Source organism: Phocoena sinus, chromosome 19 (assembly GCF_008692025.1).
Source record: "Phocoena sinus isolate mPhoSin1 chromosome 19, mPhoSin1.pri, whole genome shotgun sequence".
In the NCBI taxonomy this organism is placed as follows: Eukaryota; Metazoa; Chordata; class Mammalia; order Artiodactyla; family Phocoenidae; genus Phocoena; species Phocoena sinus.
Window position 1 is genome coordinate 6876422 of NC_045781.1, and position 24009 is coordinate 6900430.

General features: G+C 49.8%; 2 protein-coding genes, 1 long non-coding RNA gene and 5 other non-coding genes across 9 annotated transcripts; 1 reads left to right on the plus strand and 7 right to left on the minus strand.

The window, feature by feature from the left end:
- Positions 1 to 10078: 10078 nt before the first annotated feature.
- Positions 10079 to 12550, minus strand: RPS11 (ribosomal protein S11). The gene is made up of 5 exons (XM_032612504.1): positions 12282 to 12550; positions 11463 to 11594; positions 11190 to 11265; positions 10732 to 10861; positions 10079 to 10255 (listed from the first exon to the last, which is right to left on the minus strand). Exons 1-5 carry the CDS (start codon positions 12294 to 12296, stop codon positions 10132 to 10134), a joined length of 477 nt encoding a protein of 158 aa, XP_032468395.1. The 5' UTR covers positions 12297 to 12550; the 3' UTR covers positions 10079 to 10131.
- On the minus strand, positions 10973 to 11062 carry LOC116744888. Its single transcript, XR_004347213.1, has one exon. It is a non-coding gene; the product is annotated as a small nucleolar RNA SNORD35 (small nucleolar RNA).
- Positions 12551 to 12660: 110 nt separating the features above from the next.
- LOC116743699 lies at positions 12661 to 17613 on the plus strand. 2 transcript variants are annotated; one of them, XR_004346858.1, is made up of 4 exons: positions 12661 to 12778; positions 13058 to 13121; positions 14491 to 14655; positions 17393 to 17613. It is a non-coding gene; the product is annotated as an uncharacterized LOC116743699 (long non-coding RNA). The 2 variants fall into 2 exon arrangements; XR_004346857.1 differs by having other exon boundaries at positions 12677 to 12812.
- Positions 17614 to 19338: 1725 nt separating this feature from the next.
- Positions 19339 to 23116, minus strand: RPL13A (ribosomal protein L13a). The gene is made up of 8 exons (XM_032612502.1): positions 23028 to 23116; positions 21367 to 21439; positions 20932 to 20997; positions 20622 to 20723; positions 20333 to 20418; positions 20094 to 20153; positions 19646 to 19768; positions 19339 to 19454 (listed from the first exon to the last, which is right to left on the minus strand). Exons 1-8 carry the CDS (start codon positions 23040 to 23042, stop codon positions 19368 to 19370), a joined length of 612 nt encoding a protein of 203 aa, XP_032468393.1. The 5' UTR covers positions 23043 to 23116; the 3' UTR covers positions 19339 to 19367.
- LOC116744887 lies at positions 19931 to 20017 on the minus strand. The gene has a single exon (XR_004347212.1). It is a non-coding gene; the product is annotated as a small nucleolar RNA SNORD35 (small nucleolar RNA).
- Positions 20223 to 20293, minus strand: LOC116744883. Its single transcript, XR_004347209.1, has one exon. It is a non-coding gene; the product is annotated as a small nucleolar RNA SNORD34 (small nucleolar RNA).
- Positions 20498 to 20582, minus strand: LOC116744881. The gene has a single exon (XR_004347207.1). It is a non-coding gene; the product is annotated as a small nucleolar RNA Z195/SNORD33/SNORD32 family (small nucleolar RNA).
- On the minus strand, positions 21240 to 21323 carry LOC116744882. The gene has a single exon (XR_004347208.1). It is a non-coding gene; the product is annotated as a small nucleolar RNA Z195/SNORD33/SNORD32 family (small nucleolar RNA).
- Positions 23117 to 24009: the final 893 nt, after the last annotated feature.

The window sequence follows — 24009 nt, forward strand, 5'->3', positions numbered from 1 at the left end:
AGAGACGTTAAGGGGCCCCTGCTCCCCCCAGCCCCTGGCAACCACAAATTTACTTTCTCTCTCTATGAATTTTGCCTATTCTGGACGTTTCAGATGAATGGGATCCTACAATATTGTGGCATTTTGTGTCTGGCTTTTCATTTAGCATACTGTTTTTGTTTGTTTGTTTTTGGTCGCGCTGCACGGCTTGTGGAAGATCTCAGTGAAAGCACGGAGCCCTAACCACTGGACAGCCAGGGAATGCCCCAGAATATTGTTTTCAAGATTTATCCACATGGTAGCCTGTATCAGGACTTCGTTCCTTCTTATGGGGGGATAGTATTTTTTTTTTTGAATTTTATTTTATTTTTTATACAGCAGGTTCTTATTAGTTACCTATTTTGTATATATTAGTGCATATATGTCAATCCCAATCTCCCAATGCATCAGGTGGATAGTATCCTATTGTAGGGACTGACCACATTTCATTTACTCATTCATCAACTGATGGACATTTAGGTTGTTTCCACTTTTTGGCTATTGTGAATAATGCTGCTGTGAACATTTGTGTACAAGTTTTTTGTTTTGTTTTGTTTTTGCATAGCTGTATTCAATTCTTTTGGGTATATACCCAGGAGTGGACTTGCTAGGTGGTCATATGATGTATTAGTCAGGGTTTTCTGGAGGAACAGAATCAACAGGAGATATATATATATATATATATATATATATATATATATATATATATATATATACACACACATATATAAAGAGACTTGGTATAAGGAATTGGCGCACGTGATTGTGGAGACTTGGTGAGTTCAAAATCTGATAGGGATGGCCGGCAGGCTGGGGACTCGAAAGAGTTACATTTCAAGTCTAAAGGCAGGCAGTCTGGAAAACCAAGAAGAGTTCATCTTGCAGATGAAATCCAAAGGCAGTCTGCTCTCAGAGTTCCCCTTTGCTTGTTGGGGGGAGGTGAGTTTTCCACCTTCAACTGATTGGATGAGGCCCACCCACATTTTGAAGAGTGGTCGGCTTTACTCAGAGTCTGCTGATTTCTGTGTAAATCTCAGCCCAAACACCCTCACAGAAACATCCAGAGTAATGTTGGACCAAACAACCGGGCACTGTGGCCCAGCCAAGTTGACACATGTGTTAAATGATGACAGATGGTAAATCTATGTTCAACTAAGTGAGGGACCTCTGTTCATTTCATGACTCTCCCTGGGTCCTGCTAGAATATCCACTAAGATCCACCCTGATGCTGAAGGATCCCGCTTTCATGTCCCATGAGTCCTAAAATACCTTGGGGAACTTGCCATGCCCAACCGTCACCTTTACGTCCCTTGGGATCCAGCTGTCTCCGGAGCACCATTCCAGCCCCTGGGCTCTCATTTTAAAGGCCCTCAGGACCCTACTCTGATGTTCCTTGGACCACTTCGCCACCAGAGAAGTCCCTGGTTATCCATTTTAAATAAAGCAGTGTGTACATTTCAATCCCACACTCCCTAACTGTCCCTTCCCCCCACCCTTCCCCCCTGGTAAGCTAAGTCTGTGAGTCTGTTTCTGTTTTGTAAATAAGTTCACTTGTATCATTTATTTTTAGATTCTGCCTGTAAGAGATATCATACCATATTTCTCTTTCTCTGTCTGACTTACTTCACTCAGTATGACAATCTCTAGGTCCACCATGTTGCATGTGGCATTATTTCATTCTTTTTAACAGCTGTGTAATATTCCATTGTATATATGTACCGCATCTTCTTTAACCATTCCTCTGTTAATGGACATAACTAATTTTTTTTTTTTTTGGACATAACTAATTTTAACGCTGGTGTCCCTGGAGTTCTCCTGGACCATCACCAGAGGCCACTACCATGCCCCTGGGTCTCTGAAAATATCAGGCTCCCACCCCCAAGCTCCTTGGGTCCCAGATAGTATCCTGAGACCCAGTGATAGAGTCTTCAGGAGGCTACACCAACATCCCACGGAGTTGGCCACGCCATCCCTGAATCCTGCTAAATCAGTCCTGAGCCCTCGCAGAACAATTGCTGTGACCCACTCAGGAACGGCCACAAAGTGCCCTCAGCCCCAGGCTCGCTCCCTGCTGCTGAACCTGAGCGAATCCTTCAGGTTCTGTCAGAAAGCTGAGCGGGGCTCCTCAGGCCCACTCCTGGGTTCTCTCTATTACTGTCTTTCACCAGGCCCTGCCCTATCCAGAACCTCCCCATGAAAGACAGACAGATAGACACAGAGAGATGGATAGATAGGTAGGTAGGTAAGGAGGTAGATAGATGATAGATAGAAAAATAGGCAGATAGGGTGGTAGGCAGGCAGTCAGGCAGACAGACCGACAGACAGATGGATGATAGAAAAATAGAGACAGACGGACAAAACAGACGGACAAATAGGTAGGCAGGTAGACAGATAGACAGAAAAATAGAAACAGGGACTTCCCTGGTGGTGCAGTAGTTAAGAATCCGCCCGACAATGCAGGGGACACGGGTTCCATCCCTGGTCCGGGAAGATTCCACATGCTGTGGAGCAAATAAGCCCGTGGGCCACAACTACTGAGCCCACGTGCCACAACTACTGAAGCCCGCATACACAGAGCCCGTGCTCCACAACAAGAGAAGCCACTGCAACGAGAAGCCTGTGCACCTCGATGAAGAGTAGCCCCCCCTCTCCGCAACTAGAGAAAGTCCACGCGCAGCAACAAAGACCCAATGCCCCCCCCAAAAAAAAAAAAAAAAAAGAAAAGAAAAACAGAAACAATTAGACAGACTCTCTAGGACATTCTATAACATCCCTACCAGGCAAGAAACTTTCCGCATTTCCCAGGAACTTGCTGTTGTGGCCCCTCATCCAGCTAGATTGCTGCTCCCTCATCCTGAGACCCCACTAAAAAAGGACCCTCAGGGAATTCCCTGGCGGTCCAGTGGTTAGGACTCTGCGCTTTCACTGCCGTGGCCCGGGGTGGATCCCTGGTTGGGGAATCCCACAAGCTGCCTGGTGCGACCTAAGAATAAAAAAAAGGACTTCCCTGGTGGTGCAGTGGTTAAGAATCCGCCTGCCAATGCAGGCGACACGGGTTCGAGCCCTGGTGCAGGAAGATCCTACATGCCGCGGAGCAACTAAGCCCGTGTGCCACAGCTACTGAGCCTGCGCTACACAGCCCGCAAGCCACAACTACTGAGCCCATGCTCTGCAACAAGAGAAGCCACCGCAGTGAGAGTAGCCCTCGCTCACCACAACCAGAGAAAGCCTGTGCGCAGCAACGAAGACCCAAGGCAGCCAAAAGTAAATAAATAAAATTTAAAATAAATAAATAAAACAAAAATTTAAAAATAGTTTTTTTTAAAAAAAAGGGCCCTCAGGTCCTGCTGCATGCTCTGTGTATCCCCTTTTGATACCCTGAGTCCTACTCTAATGGCTCACACAGCCTGTAGGATTCTCCTCTATTGCCTAGGACCCTAAAATAATGCCACCAGAGCCCTGATGACAAGCCCTTGGGTTCCTGCCACTATGCTCCCAGGACCCAAGTACAATGCCCCTGGGGGCCTTGCCAGTGGTCCCAGGTCCATCTATGATGCTCACATCCCTCTGCAGCTCCTGCTTTACCCATCCCTGGGTAGTTTCTCTAGGTGTCCTCAGTCCTACTACAATGTCCCACTGGTGTCACTTCAACACCTCTCAGGACCCCTAATCTACCTGTCCTGCCAAAAAGTCCTTTGGCTCCTGTTAACATGTCCCCAGGATCCTGCAATACTCCCACTGCATGCTCAGAAGGTCCCCTGGATCCTGCTAAAATATGTCTAGTCTTCCCTCATGTGGCCTTGAGGGTCACCAAAATGGACATGGGGTATCCTCTCTAAGCCCTAGGGGCCCTGCCAGGACCCTATTAGAATGCCTCTAGCCTTACCATGAAGTGTGTTTTTTGGGGCCACACTGCGCAGCATGCCAAATCTTAGTTCCCCGACCAGGGATTGAACCCATGCCCCCTGCAGTGGAAGCTTGGAGTCCTAACCACTGGACCGCCAGGGAAGTCCCACCAGGAAGTCTTTAGGGTCCTGCTAAAACATGCCAAGGGCCTGCTATTCTGTGTTCTATGGCGCTCTGGGAAAATTCCCACAGGCTTTTATCCATGCGTCTTGGGATCCTGCATCAGTGGCCGTCCACAGTGGGTCTAGAATGTTGTATTAGTGTCCTGTGGCTGCTGTAACCAATCACCACAGACTTAGTCGTTTAAAATAACACAAACATGTTCTTACAGTTCTGGAGGTCAGACATCTAAAATGGGTCCGCAAGACTATTCCTTCTGGAGGCTCCAGGGAAGAATCCATTTCTTTGCCTTTTCCAGCTGCTAGAGGTCGCCTGCATTCCTTGGCTTGTGGCCCCTTCCTCCATCTTCAAAGCCAGCACCTTCTCTCCTCTCTGACTTCTGTGGTCCTCCTTACAACTCTCTGACTCTGATCCTCTGCCTCCCTCTTATAAGGACCCTTGTGATGACATTGGTCCCACCTGGATAATCCAAGATCATCTCTGCATCCTGAATTTAATCACATCTGCAAAGTCCCTTTTATCATACAAGGTCACATAATCACAGGTTTTGGAGGATTAGGGCACAGACATCTTTGAGGGATCCTTATCCAGCCTACCACGGTCAAGGTCATGGAAGGTGCCCTCCCGTGCCGTGCCCCTGCTGTAAAGTCCCCATTCTGACCTCCTCTCCTTCCTGTTAGAATGGTCTCAGGGTTTAGCCATGAAGCCTCTCAGAGGTCAGCCTGAACATTCCCCATAATGTCCCTCCTTCCTGCTACAAAAGAAAAAGCCCTCAAGGTCCCTTAATACCCACTGGGAATCCCTGCTAAGTATCCTGGGGTCCTGCTATGTCTTCAGGGACCATTTACAGCATCTGTTGGCTGTCTCCTGTCTTATCCCCAGGGTCCTATGCTCTAATGATCCCTGCCTACACCTCCCCCCTTTTATTCATTTGAGGGGTGTGGCACGCACCATGCAGCTTGAAGGGATTGAACCTGGGCCACGACAGTGAAAGCACCGAGTCCTAACCACTGGACCACCAGGGAAGTCTCTCCGCCTATGCCCTTTAGATCCCCTGGGGGCCTACTACCATGTCCTCAGGGGCCCATCGTAAAGCAATAGAAAGCCCCAGCAGGACAATTACTAATGTGCAGGGCCCAGTGATAAATGAAAACGTGGGGCCCTTTGTTCCGACTTCAAAACTAACCAAACGCGGGTCCCTTTGGAACAACTGCTTGAACAGCGTGGAGCGCTCACCCATGAAGCCGCCTTGGTCCCTGGGGACTGCCCCTGGCAGCTCCAAGCTTTCTCCCTGAATCACCACCTTAACATCCGCCCCTCTTCTCTGCACCTGCACTGTAGTGCCCCCTACCAACCCCAGGAAGCAATCACACCTGAGTTCAAGACCAAATCCTGCCTCTTCCAGGTGGGCTTCTCTGAGCCTCAGTTTCTTCATCTGTGAAATGGGATAATAATTGTATCTACTTTGGTAGAGAGGCTTTAATGACTCACAGGTTTGGCACAAGGCACATAGTAATAACCTGTTCCCCGTACTGCCCCCCCCCGCCTCAGGATGCTGTTAAGATCCCCAGCGGTGCACTTGATGGTAGGCTCGCAGACACCAGGCCCTGGATCTGTCTTGCTCACTCTTGCATCCCCAGGGGCCAGCACAGGAAACATTAGCAGAATGAATGAAGCCAATAATGAATGACCCTGGGCTGGTTTAATATGTCCCTATAACTTTTCTAGAACGGCCTTGGTATCCTGTTAGAATGTTCTAGCAGAATCTATATTCACCCCTGAAACAATCCGTGGGTCTGGGAGCTGGGACTTCCTATAATGTGAGACCCCAGGGTTTTCCCTTGATGCGCTCAGGGCAGTGTTAAAATATAGCAGCAGGGCTGCTCAAACATATGAACCTGCTCCGATCCCCTTTCCCTAGACTCCACTCACAGACCTCAGGGCCAGTTAAATGAATCCTGGTGCCCGCTCCACACATAATACTCACGCGCCAGCTCTCATACAACCTGGGTATCGCAACCACCAACAGAACCTGCTACAAGACCCTGAGGTCCCACTATAATCCAGTATTACTACATCCTGCTGTAATATCGCAGGGGGCTGCAATGACGCTCGCCAGTATGACTACAGTAGAACAACCCTGTGGTCTGCTGTGACAGATGTGAGGCCATGATACATTATGATATAACCAATATCTGCCCTGTTTTCACGTAACAGGCCTGACACCCGCTGTCATCATAAGCCAGGACCCTGCTATGAAATTGCGCTTGGAGCTAATTTCCCTGCAAAATGGCCACTGGGGCTTCCTATAAGAGGCATGTGATAGAATATTCCAGAAGCATGCTAAAACAGTCTAAAGATCCCATGACAAACCACTAGGATTTGCTATAGTAGACCAGGGTTCCACAACCATTTAATACCTCTGGGGCTACCTGCCAAAGACTCTTGTCCTTGGTCCTGTCCAAGGGGACTCAGGGCCTGTTACACCAAGACATCACTGGGCTTTGTTCTAACAATAGGCTCAGGAATGAGACATAATCACTTCCCTAAGAAGTATCACTTACTGCAACTAGTTCTACCGCAAACAACACAGGTGAGCATATTTCATCCTCCCAATGGGGCAGGGAGGCAAGATTTTACAGATTAGGAAACTGAAGCTCTGTGGTTCTCGGGGGAGTCAAGCCCAAGGTCCCAAGGTCATGCAGCTAATGACAGCAGGGTTAGAATCTGGAACAGAGCCCACAGGCTTAATGCTTACATTTGGAGGTTTCTCAGCATGTTCACTGCTTCCGTTTACTCCATGCCTTGAGACCTAGTGTAAACAGATAGGTTAGGGGGTCCCTGGAAAAAAAGAACCAGGAGTGGCTTTCTTGACATAAGAGAAGCCATTCTGGCTTAAGCTGTTTTGTGATCTAAGCCTGGCTGCAATGCTTGCCCTTGAACAGGTCTCAGTAATCCTTGATCTTAAGGAAAGTTAGGGAACAAAGAGAAAAGGAAAAGCAGTCAAAGAAACAATAGTTCAACAATAAAACAGAGTCCTAATTCCTCCTCAAGGGATGTACAGAACAGTCTGATACAGTTTTTGAGCTCTTCAGGAACTAAGGCCCGCAGCCAGATGAAGGACAGAAAAATGTTGACCCTCCTGACTTCAATCAACTAAAGCTTGGACTCTGGCGACCTTTGCCCCAATTCTGTGCTGAATTCTCTGCTCCAGCCCCCTCATGAATATGCATGTCGTCTTAGCTTAAAACTTCCCCAATTTTGCTGTTGGAGAGGCACTGCTTTGGGAAAGATCCCCGGTGTTCTCCTTACTTGCTGCAGGTAATAAATCCTTCGTTCTCCTGATGTTTCGCTCAGTGTGTCTTTTGGCTTGACACCCACCAAGAGGTGAACCCAGTTTTCGGGTAACACTAGGAGTCAAGCCTGGCCTGTGAGAATGTGAGGATTTAACTTTAAATGGACTCACTCCGGGAGTTCCCTGGCGGTCCAGTGGCTAGGACTCCGCGCTCTCACTGTCAAGGGCCTGGGTTCGATCCCTGGTCAGGGAATGGTGCAGCCAAAAATAAACAAACAAATAAATAAGTAAATTCACTCAACTAAACATGTTTGGAGCACCTACAATTTGTTCCAGGCGCTGGGGCTGCAGAGATTCCTTGTCTTCTTGGAGTTTGTATTCCAGGGGTCAACAGGTAAACAAATAAACGTGCAATATCATACAGGATTTGTACAGCAAATATGCCATAAACGGATTTTCCTGTCTATGTAAGACATCCAAGCAGGGAAGGGAGATTGGGAGGGTTGGAGGTTCTCCAAGTGGAAAGAGGTCGGTGAGAATGAAGAGATTAAGGGGTGAGGGAGGGAGCCAGGTGGAAGCCTGGGGTTAGAGGTTCCTTGGGGCAGAGGGCACAGCCAGTGCAAAGGCAGGAGGGCGCAAGTCAGGGGTGCAGGCAGAGTGAGGATGGGGGCAGGCAGGTAGGCAGAGAGGAAGCTCTGAGGCTGTGACCTGGGCCTAGGAGTCGAATCTCTAGCTGTCACAGTTCTCTAAGAAAGGCAGGTAAAGTCCTCTCCCACTCATCAGGCCAGAGAACTGGTACAGCCCGGGGAGCCTTCTCCTTGGAGTTTGTGAGCTGACCCACCAGGAAGCCTGTTGGGTGTCCCCACCAGGCACACGGGTCACCAGACACTAGGTATCCTGATGATGGGGTGCCGAGGAGACGCCCAGGAACCCGCCGCGCAGGGAGGAAGCAGGGGAGCTGGGCTGTTGTTTTTGTAAACACGGCGGCCCCACCCCAAACGGAAACACCTGTGGGTGTGGGCTCCTGGAGTGGCCTCAGATCCCCCGCTGGGTCTCTGTTCCCTCTCCGCAGCTCTGCCCCCCCACCCCCCGCCCCTGGGTCCCAGTCCCCCTCCTCAGGGTCTCTATCCCTCCAGCACTGGGTGGGGCAGGCGTGCAGGCTGAACCTCAGGGCGGTGCCCCCCTCTGACCCGTCCCTGCCCCTTCCTGCCCTCTTTGACGCGGCCCCGCTTCCTCTGGCAGGAACCCCCGCCCTCGCCGGGCCTGGGTAAAAAGGAGCCCCCAGGCCGGTCCAGAGGCCAAGTCCTGGGAGGCAGCAGCGGCGGCTCCTCTCTCCTCACGGCCCTGTCTCCCAACCCTTGTACCAGTGTGTGCCTCAGTCCCTGGTACAGGCATGGGGGTCAGGGACCTGGGGACCCCAGCAGCGCCAGGCCCCCAGGGGTGAAGGCAGCGGGGCAACTCCGGCACCTCCCTTCTGCCTGTGCCTCCATCTCTGACCGGCTGTGGCTCTGGTGAGAGTCTCTGCTTCAGATCCCCAAGTCCCTGGGTCCCTCTCTGTGGTGTTTCTCATTCTGTCCGCACCTGCCACCCACGCCACGCGTGCCTCTTCGTCATGTTCTCCAGGCCCATCTCTGCCTCTGGAATCTGAGTCTGTCCCTGGGCTGTGGTTTTTGTCCCTGTTCGGTGTTCAGCTGAGGGCTCTGTCCCAAATCTCTCTCCTGATCTCTGTATCTGACACTCAAGTTCCCTCTTCCTTTCCCCATTTTTCTCTGCTTCTAACAGAAAACCTTCCTGCCATTACCAACTGTTAAGCTCTCTCCATCTCCCAGGTTTTTTCCCTGACAGTCAAGGTCACCATGTCCTGCCCTGTCAGAAATCTCTTCTCCTTCATTTGCCTGGCTCTGTCCCCTTTCTCCCCATCTCCAATTTCTCTCCTCACCCAAGGCCACCCCACTTGGTCTGTCCCAGATCAGTCCCACCTCCACGGACTTCCTATCCATTTCTGAGCAGCCTGCAGCCCCGCACTGCTGGCTGGCCTTACTAAGCAACTTATCTTAAAGGCTAATTTCCTTACTTGCATTCTTAGGCAAAGAAAGTGTCCATAACCTGACACGTGGAGCTCAGCTACTCCTTGGGGGACCCCAGGCAGAGAACTTGCCCCCTCAGATAAGTTTGCTTATCTGCAAATGGGCATGGTGTCCACTAGGAGGGGACGGTGGAGCATGCGGGAGGGAGGGCGGGTGCCTTGCTTCCCTGCCCCACTCCTTCCCTGTCAGGGTACAGTCCCAGGTTGAAGTCAAGACCCTCACAGCTCCGAACCGCGCAGCTGTGTACTCCTCAAACGCACCCAACACATGCTGACCCCCAGCCAAGCCCAGAGGGCCGCTACTTCTTCCTTACGGTCCCCTCGGAGGCCAGGAAGGGCCCGGAGTCTAGAGAACCCAGGAACCTCCACCCTCACTCACTTCCTCCCCAGAGACTTGCAGGGGGAGCTCAACACCAAGCAGAAGGCTTTAGGTACTCCGACACCAAAAGCGGACGAGGACCAAAGACCAGAGAGGGGCTGCATCTTGCTACGGGCTGTCTTCACCCAGAGACGAGAGGGCAGGAAGCAGGCTTTGGTCCCCATCCTTACGCCCCGAGAGGATGAGAAACAGCCCCATCTTTCACATCAACCCCACTTAATTCCCAGGGACACCCCCTCCCTCTGATAAGGGCATGGATACGGAACCTGGCCCGTGACTGGGAAAATAACTTTTATTTTGTTTGGGGCAGCGGGCAGGGGTCCGGTCTCAGAACTTCTGGAACTGCTTCTTGGTGCCAGCAGCCTTGGTGACCTTGAGCACGTTGAAGCGCACCGTCTTGCTCAGGGGCCGGCACTCGCCCACTGTGACGATGTCACCAATCTGGACGTCCCTGTGGGGGTGAGCAGCGCCATGTCAGAGGGACTCTGCCCCAAGCAGGCCCTAAAGGTGCCTTTCTGACTGCCTCCAGGCGGAGACCTGTCACCTTTGGCTCCTCCAAACCCCAACCAAGCTGCTATTTCCAGTTCCATCTGCACTGCACGGCGCCCTGTGCTTATTTATTGAGCAATAACTATGAAAGGCGCCAAGCTCAGTGCCATGCAGAGAATGCTCCTACCCTTCCAGGACAGACGACCTCCAACCAGCACCTCCATTTTGCAGAGAACGGGAGGCTCCCAAAGATGGTGATACAGGGTCCCCTCACTAACCGCCCCCGCCCCCAACAGCTGACTACCTTCACACGGCAGCCAGGGCGTCCTGTTAACGGCCAAGGCACATCCCAAGTCACCCAGATTCTTGTGCAGCCCACCCCCTCCTCTCTGCCTGGGAGGGCAGCTCAGCGGGCCTACCTGGGGCCACCGTGCTCACCTGAAGCAAGGGGAAAGGTGCACAGACATGTTCTTGTGGCGCTTCTCGAAGCGGTTGTACTTTCGGATGTAGTGCAGGTAGTCTCGGCGGATGACAATGGTCCTCTGCATCTTCATTTTGGTCACCACACCTGGGGGGAAGGGGCAGATCCCGGGTCAGGCCCCATAGGGAAGGGAGCCATGGGCAGCCCAGGGCATGCTGGGAATCGGGGGCCGCTGAGCAGGGTTCCCAAGAAGCCCTGCTCCTGGCATCAGCTGTGCCAACTGCTTTCTCAGCAGTGCCTGGGGTGGGCATCTGAAGACCATCGTGAAAATAACAGACATCACCTGCCAGTGCCCGCCATAACCAGGAGTCTGCCAAGCCCTTCTTCACCCAGGACCCCGGGGTCTCAGTGTCCCCAGCCCCTCCTCCCTCAGACCCGGGAATCTGAACCCAAGCCCCCAGAGGTCCTCACTTACCAGACAGGATTCGCCCTCGGATGGAGACATTACCAGTAAAAGGGCATTTCTTGTCAATGTAGGTGCCCTCGATGGCCTGAAGAGATAAGGAGGATTAGCAAGCCCTGAATGGTAGTTCCTGAAAAGAGGAGGGGTGTGGCCTCCCTGTAGACACAAAAACTACGTTTCCCAGCAGCCCCAGCAACAGCCACTCAGATGCTGATAGGGCAACTCAGTTTGGGCACACGTGCAGGGAAACAGGGATCTCCTTCTTTCTTCTGAGGGTCCCCATACCTCCTTCGGTGTCTTGAAGCCCAAACCAATGTTCTTGTAGTATCGCGGGAGCTTCTCCTTGCCAGTTTCTCCAAGCAGGACCCTCTTCTTATTTTGAAAGATGGTCGGCTGCTTTTGGTACGCACGCTCAGTCTACAGGGATGAGGTGGAAGCTGGTAAGCTTGCAGCAGGCAGCAACCTGGTCTGGAAAGCTTCACAAACCCCCCCGATCTCATCCTCTGCAGTATTTAACTCCCCAAACGCTGCACTCACCCAAATTTACTCCCAACCCAGACTCAACTCTAAACCCGGGGTTACGTCGGTATTTACGGTCTAAAGCACCTTCCACCGCCTGCAGAATTTACCCCTTAAAACCCAAAGATACAGAATCATCTCTCTAACACCCTGGACACCCTTCAGCAAGAATTATTCTCCAAGATACAAAGATACCCACCCAGGAGTCACTCCTTATTAATTACATGTGGCTCCAAAATTAAATACCAAAACGATGGGCTCCCTGGAGTAGCCCTTAGGACTCAGTTCTCACAGGATTAACCCTACAGCCTAAGGCCTCCAGAAAAACACTCTGTAAACCTTGGGTTTTAAAAAAGATAACTCCTAAAAAGTTTGAGCCTTAATTACACCCTAAATGCGGAGCTCCTAAGATTTCGGAGGCGCCAATCGAGATTAACGCCAAGACACGCGCCCTCTGCTCGAATTTCCCTGGGAAATCGAAGACGCCCAGAATTAACCCCTAAACTGGGGCGCGGACTCCCGCTCTCCAGGACACGCCCCTGAAGCCCGGGCCCCGCTAGGTCTGCGTCAGCCCCGACCCCAAACCTGAATGTCCGCCATCTTCCCGGCCGCCTGAAAAAAAGAAAGCCGCAGCGGCGTCCCGGTTGCCTTATCGATTGCACAGAAGCTAGAGAGGAAGTGACGAAAAAGGGGCAGGGTAACCCGATTTGAGGCGGAGCCTTGGAGAGACTCTGATTGACGGACTGCCCTACCCAAGCACGCGATTCGGAGACCGCACGGACGCTGCCATGACGTTAATGGCAGAGGGGCGGGAAGCGACAGACACTGTCTCGCGAGACTCTTTGGCCATCTTTGCGCGCCATCGCGCTAGGTCAGGTTGGGACAGAGTGGCCAGCCTTGTTATCGCGAGAGTTGGCGGGAGGCGGCCTTGTTTCTGCGGGGAGTGGGACCATGTGGGGTTTGGGGACAGTGTGGCTGTGTCCGCTCAGGGTTTAAACGGGCTGTGGCGGCGGCCATCTTTTTGCAGGACCGGAGACCGGAAAGTCTTAGGCGCATGAATGCTCTGCGGCGCCGCCATCTTTGTGAGGAGCGGGCACTACCCACGAGTTTTGTGCAGTTTAGTGAACGTTGTTTTCCTCTATGGGCCATTTCATCCCCAGACAATGGTTTCGTGAAAAAATTAAATTAAATGAATAAAATAAAAAGGCCTTCTGCTGATTGTAACAGCGCTGTCCAATAGTAGTTCCCGCTGTGATGAAATGTTCTGTATCTGCGCTGTCCAACACAGTAGCCACTGGCACTGGAAGTGGGGTGCGTGCGACTGAGGACCTGAATTTTTAACTTTTTTTTTTTTTTTTTAGGTAAGAAGTGGAGTTATTTAGAGAGAAACATATTCCACAGACAGAGTGTGGGCCATCCCAGAAGGTGAGAAAGGCCCTAACTTTAATTTTATTCGAATTAAATATAAATAGCTACATGGGGCTAGTATCTGCTGCGTTGGTCAGTGTACGTCTATAACTGAATACTAATTTATTGTTTTTTAAATTCTTGTAAAGCAAAATCTAACAGAGCAATTGCCATGTGCCTGGCATTGTGCTAACAATCTAAGGATGGTTCGGTTACTATTCCCATTTTGCAGATGGGGAAACTGAGGCATTAGTTGCTCCAGGTTTCGCAGAAAATGAGAGGCAGAGGTGGGAATTGAACCTGGGCAGTCTGGCTCCAGCGTTCTTAGTCACTAACCTTTAAAGAAGGAGGCTTTGAGTCCTTTTTACAGTCACTTCACACTTAATGAGCACCTATTTGGTACCCGGCCCCCTTCTGGGCAGCGGTGGCAAGAACCCGGTGTCTCAAACCAACCCTGACAGCTGTCCACACTCTAACTGACTTGCACCTTGTTGGGAGATTTCAAACTCCAGACCTTGGCACGGATAGGTGTCTTATGCCTCTTTCCTTAGTTAAGTCTTGGTCTAAAATTTCCCAGTGCTCTTAACTCCACAGAGTGTGGTTCTCTCTAAATAAATCCACTTCTTACCTATCACAATAAATAAATAAATAATAAAACCCTTGGGGAAATGTACAGAATATTCAGTGATTTCGTGTTAGGACAAGTGTGCAACCATCAGAAAAAAAAATAAAGTTGGATCTCTACCACCTACTGTATGCCAAAGTAAATTTCTGATGTGTAAGGATAAAATTTAGGTGGGTTTGGGGAATGAAATCATAAATGTACTAGAAGAAGACCTGAGTTTTGTTTTTTTCACTTATGAGTCTAGTAAAGACTTTTTTTTTTTTGGCCACACCATGCAGCTCGTGTCATCTTAGTTCCCATGGCAGTGGAAGCACAGAGTCCTAACCACTGGACAACCAGGGAATTCCCTAGTAAAGACTTTTTTAAGCATTGCATTTAGAACATAAAATGTGTACTCCCAACAAACTTCTACACAGGTCACAAAATATTATTCTTTTGATTTTTCTCCAACTTAAAAAAAAATTGAAGTATAGTTGATTTACAATGTTGTTAGCTTCAGGTGTACAGCAAAGTGATTCAGTTATACATATAAATGTATATATATTCCTTTTCAGATTCTTTTCCATTATGCTATTACAAGATATTGAGTATAGTTGCCTGTGCTATACTGTAAGACCTAGTCATTTACCTATTTTATGCAGTGGGCATATGTTAATTCCAAACTCCCCCTGCCCCCTCCCCTTTCATGCTTTCTTATTTATCCTTTGTTTCCTCTTCCTCACTAAATTGAGGGCAGGAATTTTCGTTGCCTTTGTTCTCCAGGGCTTCTGGTGATTGTCACATAGTAGGTGCTCAGTTTGTCCTTGTTGAATAACTGACCAAATGAATGGAGAATTAGATACACCAAAATGTCCACTTATAGGCAGATGGGTGAATCCTGGCATAACCTGATCGTGGACCACTCTGCAAGCACGTAATAAACATGAGGTAAGTCAACCAATCCGGAAATGAAAACACTGCCAGACACGTTTCATTTTTTAATCTTTAAATTTGCGATGACTTCTGAATAGGGATTTCATGCACATGGTACAAAATTCTAAAAGTACAAAGTAAATTGTGAAAGATGAATCTTTCCCTCACGTTTCTCCCCGGACACATGCACCCAGTTTCCCTCTGCAGAAGCAATTGCTGTCACCCTGTTATCATCTGCCAGTGTGTCTTCCAAACTATTCTACCCTCTGTTGAATTTGTATGTGGACAAAGCAAAGTGCAGAACAAGAGGCACGGCATGACCCATTTATTCGAATGTTTATGGACAATCTATAGGACGACTGCATTTTTTTTACATATATATTTCTTTTTCATATTCTTTTCCATTATGGTTTATCACAGGATACTGAATACAGTTCCCTGTGCTATACAGTAGGTCCTTGTTGTTTAATGCATTTTTTAAAGCTTATTACATGATATAGTTGTGGCTTATCTTTTTAGGTATTATAGACTACATTGTCCAATAACAGCCATTAGTTACATGTGGTTATTTAAATTGAATAACATTTAAAATTCAATTTTTCACTCATTCTATTCATATTGCAAATGCTCAGTAATCACATGTGGCTAGTGGCTTGCATATTGAACAGCGAAGATTTAGAATATTTTTTATCAACATAAAAAATGCCCTTATAGGGCTTCCCTGGTGGCGCAGTGGTTGAGTCTGCCTGCCGATGCAGGGGACACGGGTTCGTGCCCCGGTCTGGGAAGATCCCACATGCCGCGGAGCGGCTGGGCCCGTGGGCCATGGCCACTGAGACTGCGCGTCCAGAGCCTGTGCTCCACGGCGGGAGACGCCACAACAGTGAGAGAGAGGCCCGCGTACCACAAAAAAAAAAAAAAAAAAAAATGCCCTTCTAGACAGCGAAGGCTGGTTGCATATATATGTATATGTAATATATATGATGTCTTTTAAGTTGTAATAACTTCAGAAATATAAATGCTACAAACTTACAAAAAATCATTTGAAGTTTAATTATTTAAATTTCTTTTACACTTAATAGCTTTGTGAATTTTGAACATTTTTTTAAAATTTATTTTATGGAAGTATAGTTGATTTACAATGTTGTTAATTTATGCTGTACAGCAAAGTGATTCGGTTATACATATATATACATTTTCATTCTTTTCCATTATGGTTTATCACAGGATATTGAATATAGTTCCCTGTGCTACACAGTAGGACCTTGCTTTCCCAGCCTATATATATAATAGTTGGCATCTGCTAATCCCAAACCCCCAATCTATCCCTCCCCCCCAGCCCCGAATAGCAACACGTTTGTTCTCTATATCTGTGAGTCTGTTTCTGTTTCATAAGTTCATCTGTGTCATATTTTAGATTCCACATATAGGTGATGAATGATACTTTTTAAATTATCATTGTTTCAGTCCCTCTGGGGTAGCATTGAGGGACTTTTCATTTTAGAACCTGCTATGTCTTCCCCCCAGTGACCTTGTAGTAGCTTTATAATTTATTTTTTGAAGAAAAAGTAAGTTCTGGAGTTTTTGAATGACTTAGAAAGGATTTATGATATTTAGTTAAAAAAAAAAGCAGGACCCGGAGTTGCTGTCTACAATGTGTGCTAAACTATGTACAAAAGTTACATATAAAAGTCTGCATAAAAGTTTCTAACTTAGAAAAAAGCCTGGAAGGAAATGCATGATATTGCCCTGGTGGTTTACATCTCCAGGTGGTGAGATTAGGTATGATTTCCTGTCTGGTGTCTTAAATGCTCAATATTTTGCAAATTGCTCAGAGCAGCTAGTGAGATTTTGATAAGGGAAGAGTAAAGAAAAGAAATACTGCTTCACTCTGAAGGGGCGAGGGCAAACTGGAGATGTTTAGGTCCTTAGCTTCTAGACATTTTTGATCACAACCCACAGTAGGAAATGCATTCTGCATTGTGACCAAACACACGCACCTCTCTTTCACCCTTCTCTGCCTTTCTCTCTGCCTCTTTTCTAATTTTGAAGTCTTTGACCTCTCTCCTTTCCTTTCTGTAATACACTGATTTTTCTCCTTTTCATTTCTATTCAGTTTCATTATCATCACTATTATTTAATTAATTAATTTATTTATTTGGCTTTGCCAGGTCTTAGTTGTGACATGCAGGATCTTTCTCTTTTTAGTTGTGGCATGCGCAGTCTAGTTCCCTGACCAGGGATCGAACCCGGCCCCCTGCATTGGGAGCGTGGAGTCTTAACTGCTGGACCACCAGGGAAGCCCCTCAATTTCATTATCATTTTAAGGCTACTTACAACCCACCACATCGATTTTTTTTGAACTGCAGTGTGAACAGCTTTGGTGCCCAATAATAAACTTCACCCAACTCTAGTTACCACTTGAGGGCGTATTTCCCTGTCTCTGCCGGATTTCAGACATTCACTACCATTTCACAACAGAAATCCAAAAGCTTGGAGACCTGGAGACCCTCGCCCTCCCCAGTGAGCACAGAAATGTCTATGAAAACAAGACGTTATCCCTGCACCCCACCCACAGACCAGGGTCTCCAGGGTTGCTATAGTCCAGGAGATGAGGCTGACCTGGGACTGGCACGTCACGTTCTGTTGGAGGGTGCTTTGGTTGTGGGCAGTTGGGCAAGATGGAGCTGGAGCTTTGGAAACGTTCATTCTGTGGGCCCAGAGGTTCTGATTCCCTGTACTTGTCCCGCAGGAACGATTGTTATGCCTGGAGATTTCATTTGCATTCTGAGGAATGAGGAGCATCTTCTCGTGTATTTATTGGCATTTGTGTATCTTCTTTGGTGAAACGTGTTTTCAAGTTTTGGCCGGGTTTTATTTGGTTCTCTCTTTGTTACTGAGTTTTTAAAGAGTTTTTCTGTATATTTGGCATTCAAGTCCTGCAAGAGATGACATGCAAATAACTTCTCCCAGTCTGACCTGTCTTCATCTCTTTAATGGTGGGTGTCTTTAGAGTGGCAAGTTTTACATTTTTAAGCCAAATATAAGGGATTGTGGTTTCCAGGGGATTATATTGTGCTTTTACATGCAGTCCTGTTAAACTTAAGACGTAAACTCTGGTTTTCAGTTGCTTCTGTAGGCAGCTCTGCTGGTGAGCAGGAGCCCCAGGAGGGGTAAGGCACCCACTTGCAAAATGATTTTCTTAGAGAAAATTTAAGCCACGGTGGTATCTTAGACATTTTGGAGATTAAGCAAGAGAGAATGGCACAGTGCACCAAGTTATGATCTGCCCCGTGAACCAACTAGCAAGTATTGCCTACCAATCCCAAGGGCAGCACAAATCTTTCTTCCCAGTACAGATGTGCGTACCTTGGTCACACCAGACCCCTGAGTGTCATCCTGGCTGACACTGCTGACTGCATATAACCCTCATCAGTAAGATGGGGATGGGGGCCCACCTGGGTCAAGTATTGAGAGGTGACCAAGGGTGACTGTCCAGGGCTGGGTACCCTAACGTTTACCCTTTCAGGGACTCACCCTGGCAGATCTAACAAGCCTAGTTTTAATCCTACAAAGCACCAAGAGCTTTCAAATCCCACTTTCTCTAATGCCTAACCACCATTTACAAAATGTTTTTTCTTGGCCATTTCTTCACACTAAGCGTGGACTGGCGTGGCAGACTGGAAGAGACCACATGCCCCACAGTGAGCAACCGGTTTTAGAGAATGGTGGCAACTCCATACTTTGCAGCTGCATTAGGGAAGACAACTTTATGCAAACTGGGCAACACCAGGCTCTACAGGTCGTAAATACCAATCTCATAGGCATCTCAAATTCCTTGGCATGTCAGTCTCTACAAAGGCCAAGTCCTCCACAAAAGGCAGTTTCTAATCCATCATCTGCAGAAAGAGCACAGCCAGTTTTATTCTTCAAAGCCTCCCATCAGCCGAGGGCCTTGCTCCCCTGGGCCTGCCTCTATGGCAGACACACACTGCAAAGACGCCAAATTTCTTTAAAAATAATTTATTAGTTTTGGATCACAAAATATAGGGAAGACACAAGGGCAATGCCTGTGACCCCTTGGGCCATACTTCCCTTCCATAAACACCTTTTAGAAGTTTTTTTTTTTTTGCGGTACACGGGCCTCTCACTGTTGTGGCCTCTCCCGTTGTGGAGCACAGGCTCAGCGGCCATGGCTCACGGGCCCAGCCCGGGGCACGAACCCGCGCCCCCTGCATCGGCAGGCGGACTCTCAACCACTGTGCCACCAGGGAAGCCCCATGAACACCTTTTAGAACCCCAGACTCGTGCTGCCCAAGCATCCTCTCACATCCTAACAGCTGCAGAGTATAGTACCTGACCGTGTGGGAAGCTTACAGACTCCCTGTGAGCGATGTGAGCGGCCCTTCCAATTAGGTCTTCCAGCTCACTTTTGCCAGTATTGCAACAGCACTGGTTGTTCAAACTGTCCATGTCCTAAAACTCTCTTGAATGAATAGGTCACAGGCAAATTCTACCTGCACAGCCCTTACAAATGTCTACGCTTTTAAAAAGGCCTCTCTTAAACAGCATTGGCTAAGGCGCCTTTGCTATACCCAGTCTTCTAAGCCCCAGGCTGCCTGTGGCACCTGGATGGCAGCCCCTGGGGTCCCCCACATCCTAGGGTGGCGATGGAGGAAGGGCAGGCCAGGCCAAGCATGAAGAAGAAACAGTCAATTTTATTGGGCTCAGACTAAGAATCCATGGGTCTTGAGGACCTCTGTGAATCGGTCGATTTTCTTCTCTATGTTCTTTTCGGCCTGCTTCCGTAGCCTCTGTGGGGTCAAGGTGACAGGTGGTGGTTACTGGCTGCTCCCTAGGACTGCCCTTATCCCAGGGGGCCACCCACACTGGGCCTTAGGCAGAGCCTTCCGAGGGCACAACTAAGACCGAAGTTAAGAGTAATCAGCTCCCAGACCCTGCCCCAGAAAACGTGGTGCCCCTCCAGCCACAGCCCCGTCCTCACCATGAGCTGCTTCTTTTTCCGGTAGTGGATCTTGGCCTTCTCCTTTCTCTTCTCCTCCAGTGTAGCCGTTACTGCCTGGTACTTCCAGCCAACCTCATGAGCCAGGCGCCCTAGGTAGGCAAACTTGGGGGGGAGAGGGAGAAACGAAGCTGTAAGAAGACGAGGCCAGGGTGACTAGGGGAAGGGAGCTGACATCCTGTCCTAGAGGATCCCAGTCCAGCAATACAACTTTTCAGCAAGCCCACGCTCAAGAGACACAGCTACCCCTGGCAGGGCTCTCTGCTCCTCCTGGCATCAGCTGAGCCATTGGCATTATCGGCACTGCCCGCAGTGGCATCCGCAGACCATCGTGAGAAAAAGCCATCATCTGCCAGTCTCAGGGCCCTAGGTGCACCCCCCCAGGAAGCCTGGGACCCCCAGGCATCACTCAGCAGACCCCGGAACTCACCTTCCGTGTAGGCTTCAGACGCAAAACCTTAAGGGCGGCAGGAACCACCATCCGCTTTTTCTGTTAGAGAAGGAGAGGGACTTAGAGACCTGGAGTGAGGGACAGACAGGGAAGAAGGCTGGCTGGGGCAGGCGTCTCAGCCAGTGCTGTTTTCACGAGGATCAAACAATGTAGGTAACTGCAGAACATCACGGACGCCAGACACAAAGATGCTGCTGAGGGAGATAGGCCTTGCTCACCTTGTCATAGGGTGGTGGGATCCCATCAAACACCTTGAGGCGGTCCAGAGCGGCCTGGCCTCGCTTGGTCTTGTGGGGCAGCATGCCTGTGGGCAGAGGACAACAGACCCGCTCAGCGGGGCATGCGAGGACCCCGCTGCCCCACCTGGGCGGGTGGGCAGGCAGGCAGCCTCAGATGGTAGTGCATGTGGAGTCATCTCATGGCTGGGAAACTCGAACAAGAGTGGGAAAAGTCTTCATCACCGGCCACCCGCCCCATCAGCCCCTGTGGTCCTCAGGCCCAGCTCACCTCGCACTGTCCGCCAGAAGATGCGGCTGGGGGCTCGGAAGTGGTAGGGGCCACGGGAGGGGTTGGTGTTCATCCGCTTGCGGAGGAATGCCAGGTACTTCACTGGCAAGAGGGGAGAGTGTGTGAGGCCTCAAGAGTCCTCAGGCAGATGGTAACTCCTTCCAGCGCAGCACACAACCTTACTTCCGAGGGCGTGTTCGGGAACTCAGACTAGGACCTCCCCCCAGTGGTGGGACTGCTTAGGCGCCCGTGAAGTGTGAGCCCCACAGAGGTCCACCCTTTCCAGCCCTCCTCCCAGGCCCTCACTCACACTTGTTTCTATAGAAATTGCCAGAAATGTTGATGCCCTCACAGCGCACAACCACCACCTTTCGACCTAGAGGAAATGGAAAATGAGACGATCAAGGAGGTCAAAGGTTAGGAAGCAGGCCCAATTACTGCTAAGGACCCAGAAAGGAGGCTCCTTCCGTCTCAAACTGGCCATAATGCACAAGGAAGGCACGGAGTCTCCTGCCCCGCGTCACAGAGCAGCAATTGGCGGAGCTGGACTCGTGCTTAAGTTCAATTTGTTAGTCTGACAGAGCCCAGAGCCCCCAACCTAGGAGGGGAGGCGGCTGGCAGGTCTCAGAGCGGTGCATGGGGTTGATCTCATGGTCGTCAGACTCAAACGAAAGATGGTGATTTTTGCTCATCACTGACCTCGAGGCTCATGTCTGGGGGAGCTGTGGGCAGGGGGCAGACTTACCCAGAAGCACCTGCTTAGCCACGATGGCCGCCAGGCGGCCCAGGAGATGGCCTCGGCCATCGAGAACCAGGACCTGTTGGAGATATGTTAAGAGGGCTCAGAGGCACCCACAGCTTTGACTCCCCACCTCAAACAATCATTCCTCCCTACTTGATCATTTCACCTACCTCCCAGGGTGCCTGCTAACCAAGTAAGAGACACAGGAACTAGGAACTAAGCCTCACTGTACAGAGAAGGCCAAGAGCGCAAATGACTCAGGATTTCAGTGAGTGGGCTAAGATACCAAAGGACTCCCCTCACATCTCAGCTGCTTGAAGGGCAAGAATCTTTATGCCCAGATTATGCCTGACAGTCAGCGAATGAGCTACAATCTGAATCCAGACTGGCAATACTGATCCTCCAGGCAGAAGAACCTGTGATCTGATTACAAACCTTAGAATCTCGACATAATCTGATTCCGTCCTGGTCTCAAAGATGTTTTTCTAGCATGAAGGTTCAGAGCAGATGAAACTAGGAAGGGTAGTCAAAAGCCCTGGCTGGCGCTGGTACTGACTAGATTTGCATCCTCCCGCGAACTGCTCAAACGCCAACCCTCAACTTCTTGTCAAGAGTAAAAGTCCCAACTCTTTACCAAGGGCTTCCTATCCATGTTATGAGTGTTGGAAGCCAGGGTAAAAGGCTACAGAATCTAAAACCAGACTTCCTGACAATGTGACTTTGGTCAAAACCCTCCAAATCTCCAATATCTGCCTCAGGAACACTATGATAAATGAACTGGATTACACAAAATACAAGGCAAACTATACCAGGAGCCGTAAATGCAGGGACACAGGTTCGGAAAACTCTACCACTTGCCTGGCCCCAAACGTGGTTTTCCTTCTGGAACCATAGACCCATCACAGGTACACCCCTTCCAAAGCCATCCCCTCCTTTATATCTAATTGGTTACACAAGAAGACTGGGCCAAGTCAGAGTTAAGTTTCTGCTGCCGTCCTTGAGGACCTCCAGATCGTTAAGGACAAAGAATATCCCAGTGCTGTAAACATTTCATTACAATCCTGTTTCCAGCACCAGTAGACCTTTAAAGAGTTCCTCGACCCCCGAGAGAAAGGATAAGAGCAACTCGTGCCTGCATGCCCTATAAGCAGGACCTCTCTCGACCCGCTACAAAGATTTCGCGCTAAAATACCCACAGCTGCAGGAGAACCCTAATGCGCACTCCCACGAGGCCGAAACAACCCGCGCCTTGGGCAGGGCGAAAGTACCCTCCATTTTGACCAATCCTCGGCTTCTCATCGTCCCCTGGCCGCGCAGCTGCCTTCCGCGTGCTTCCCCACCGCTGAGGACACACGGGCCCAATTCGGCCAAGACCCGCCCAAAATCAAGGTAAATCAGGCCTAGTTTTAAAATAACTTTTCTTGTGGTGGAAGCCCCGATCACTGCCCCCTGGGGGAAAAATGATGCCGCATTCTAGCCAGCCCAGAGCGTAAAAACCGCTTTATATTCCCGTTTTGGGTTCCTCTTACCCCGAAAGCTTTCTGTTTTGCTCAGTTATCGATCTCCCGTTCCACAGTACACTTACGAGAGAAAAGAGGTCCAACCCCGGTCCGGTCTCGACCCCACCCGGCCCCACACCGCCCCGGCCCGCGAAGAGCCTGTACCTGCCCCTCCGCCATCTTCGGCAGCCGCCTGGGAAAGAAGGAACCCTAACCGCAGGGTTTCTTATCCCTTGAAACAGGGGCGGAGGAAGTGACGCAACACGGCCGCTTTCCGTCTTTTCACGGGCCAGAGTGCCGTGCGCGTGCGCAGAAAGGCCCACTGGAAGGCGGGTCGTCTTTTGACTGTCCAATCAGTATCGTTTCTATCGAACCTAGGCGGCCATGGCTGTGCCGGGCGAGATCACGTGGGGTAGGAGGGGGCTCTGCGAGGGCGGGGCTGTTCAGCCTCCGTTGCCGTATTTAGGAGGGGCTGGTAATCCTCGCGCGCGTTGTCCGCTGTGTTTGCGGTGGGACGGGGGCGAGAAGGCTGGAGGAGAAGCGCTTTTACCCCCTAAAGCGATAATACGTGTAGGCCCACAGCGGGCAACGAGGCTTGCCCTTTAGCGCTCAGTCTAGGCTTAGAGATTTGGATTCCGGTGCCTGTCCGGCTTCCTTGTGATCTGGCTAAATCCCTGGCCGTGTATGGGCCTCAGTGTCCTCACCTGTCAAAAAGGTGGAGATAGTCTTCCCCATGAGATCTAACGCATGAAGGAATGACTTCTAGATGCCTGAGTGTTCCCCAAATGAGCTTCTCAATTTCTGGACTTTATGGACAAAGCCTTTGCTTTGGCGGTTCCCCTTGACTGGGATGTCCTTCCCTCCACCCCCACCTTCTAAAATCTGGCTTGAGTCCTTCTCTCTAGAGAGCTTCCCTGTTATCTCAGGCTGGCTCAGGTACATCCTCGGGGCTCCCACAGTGCCTATGCTATCTCCATTAGAGCGTGTGTCATCCTGTACTGGGGCTCTCTGGGGCCTCTGTCTTCTCCCCCATGGACCAAGAACCCTGAGAGGGTGGGGCTGGTTCTCACTCACGTGTGGGTCCCAGCCCTGACCTGCACTGGCCCTGGGGCCCAGGAGGCCTCAGAGAATAGGTATTGAATGAAAC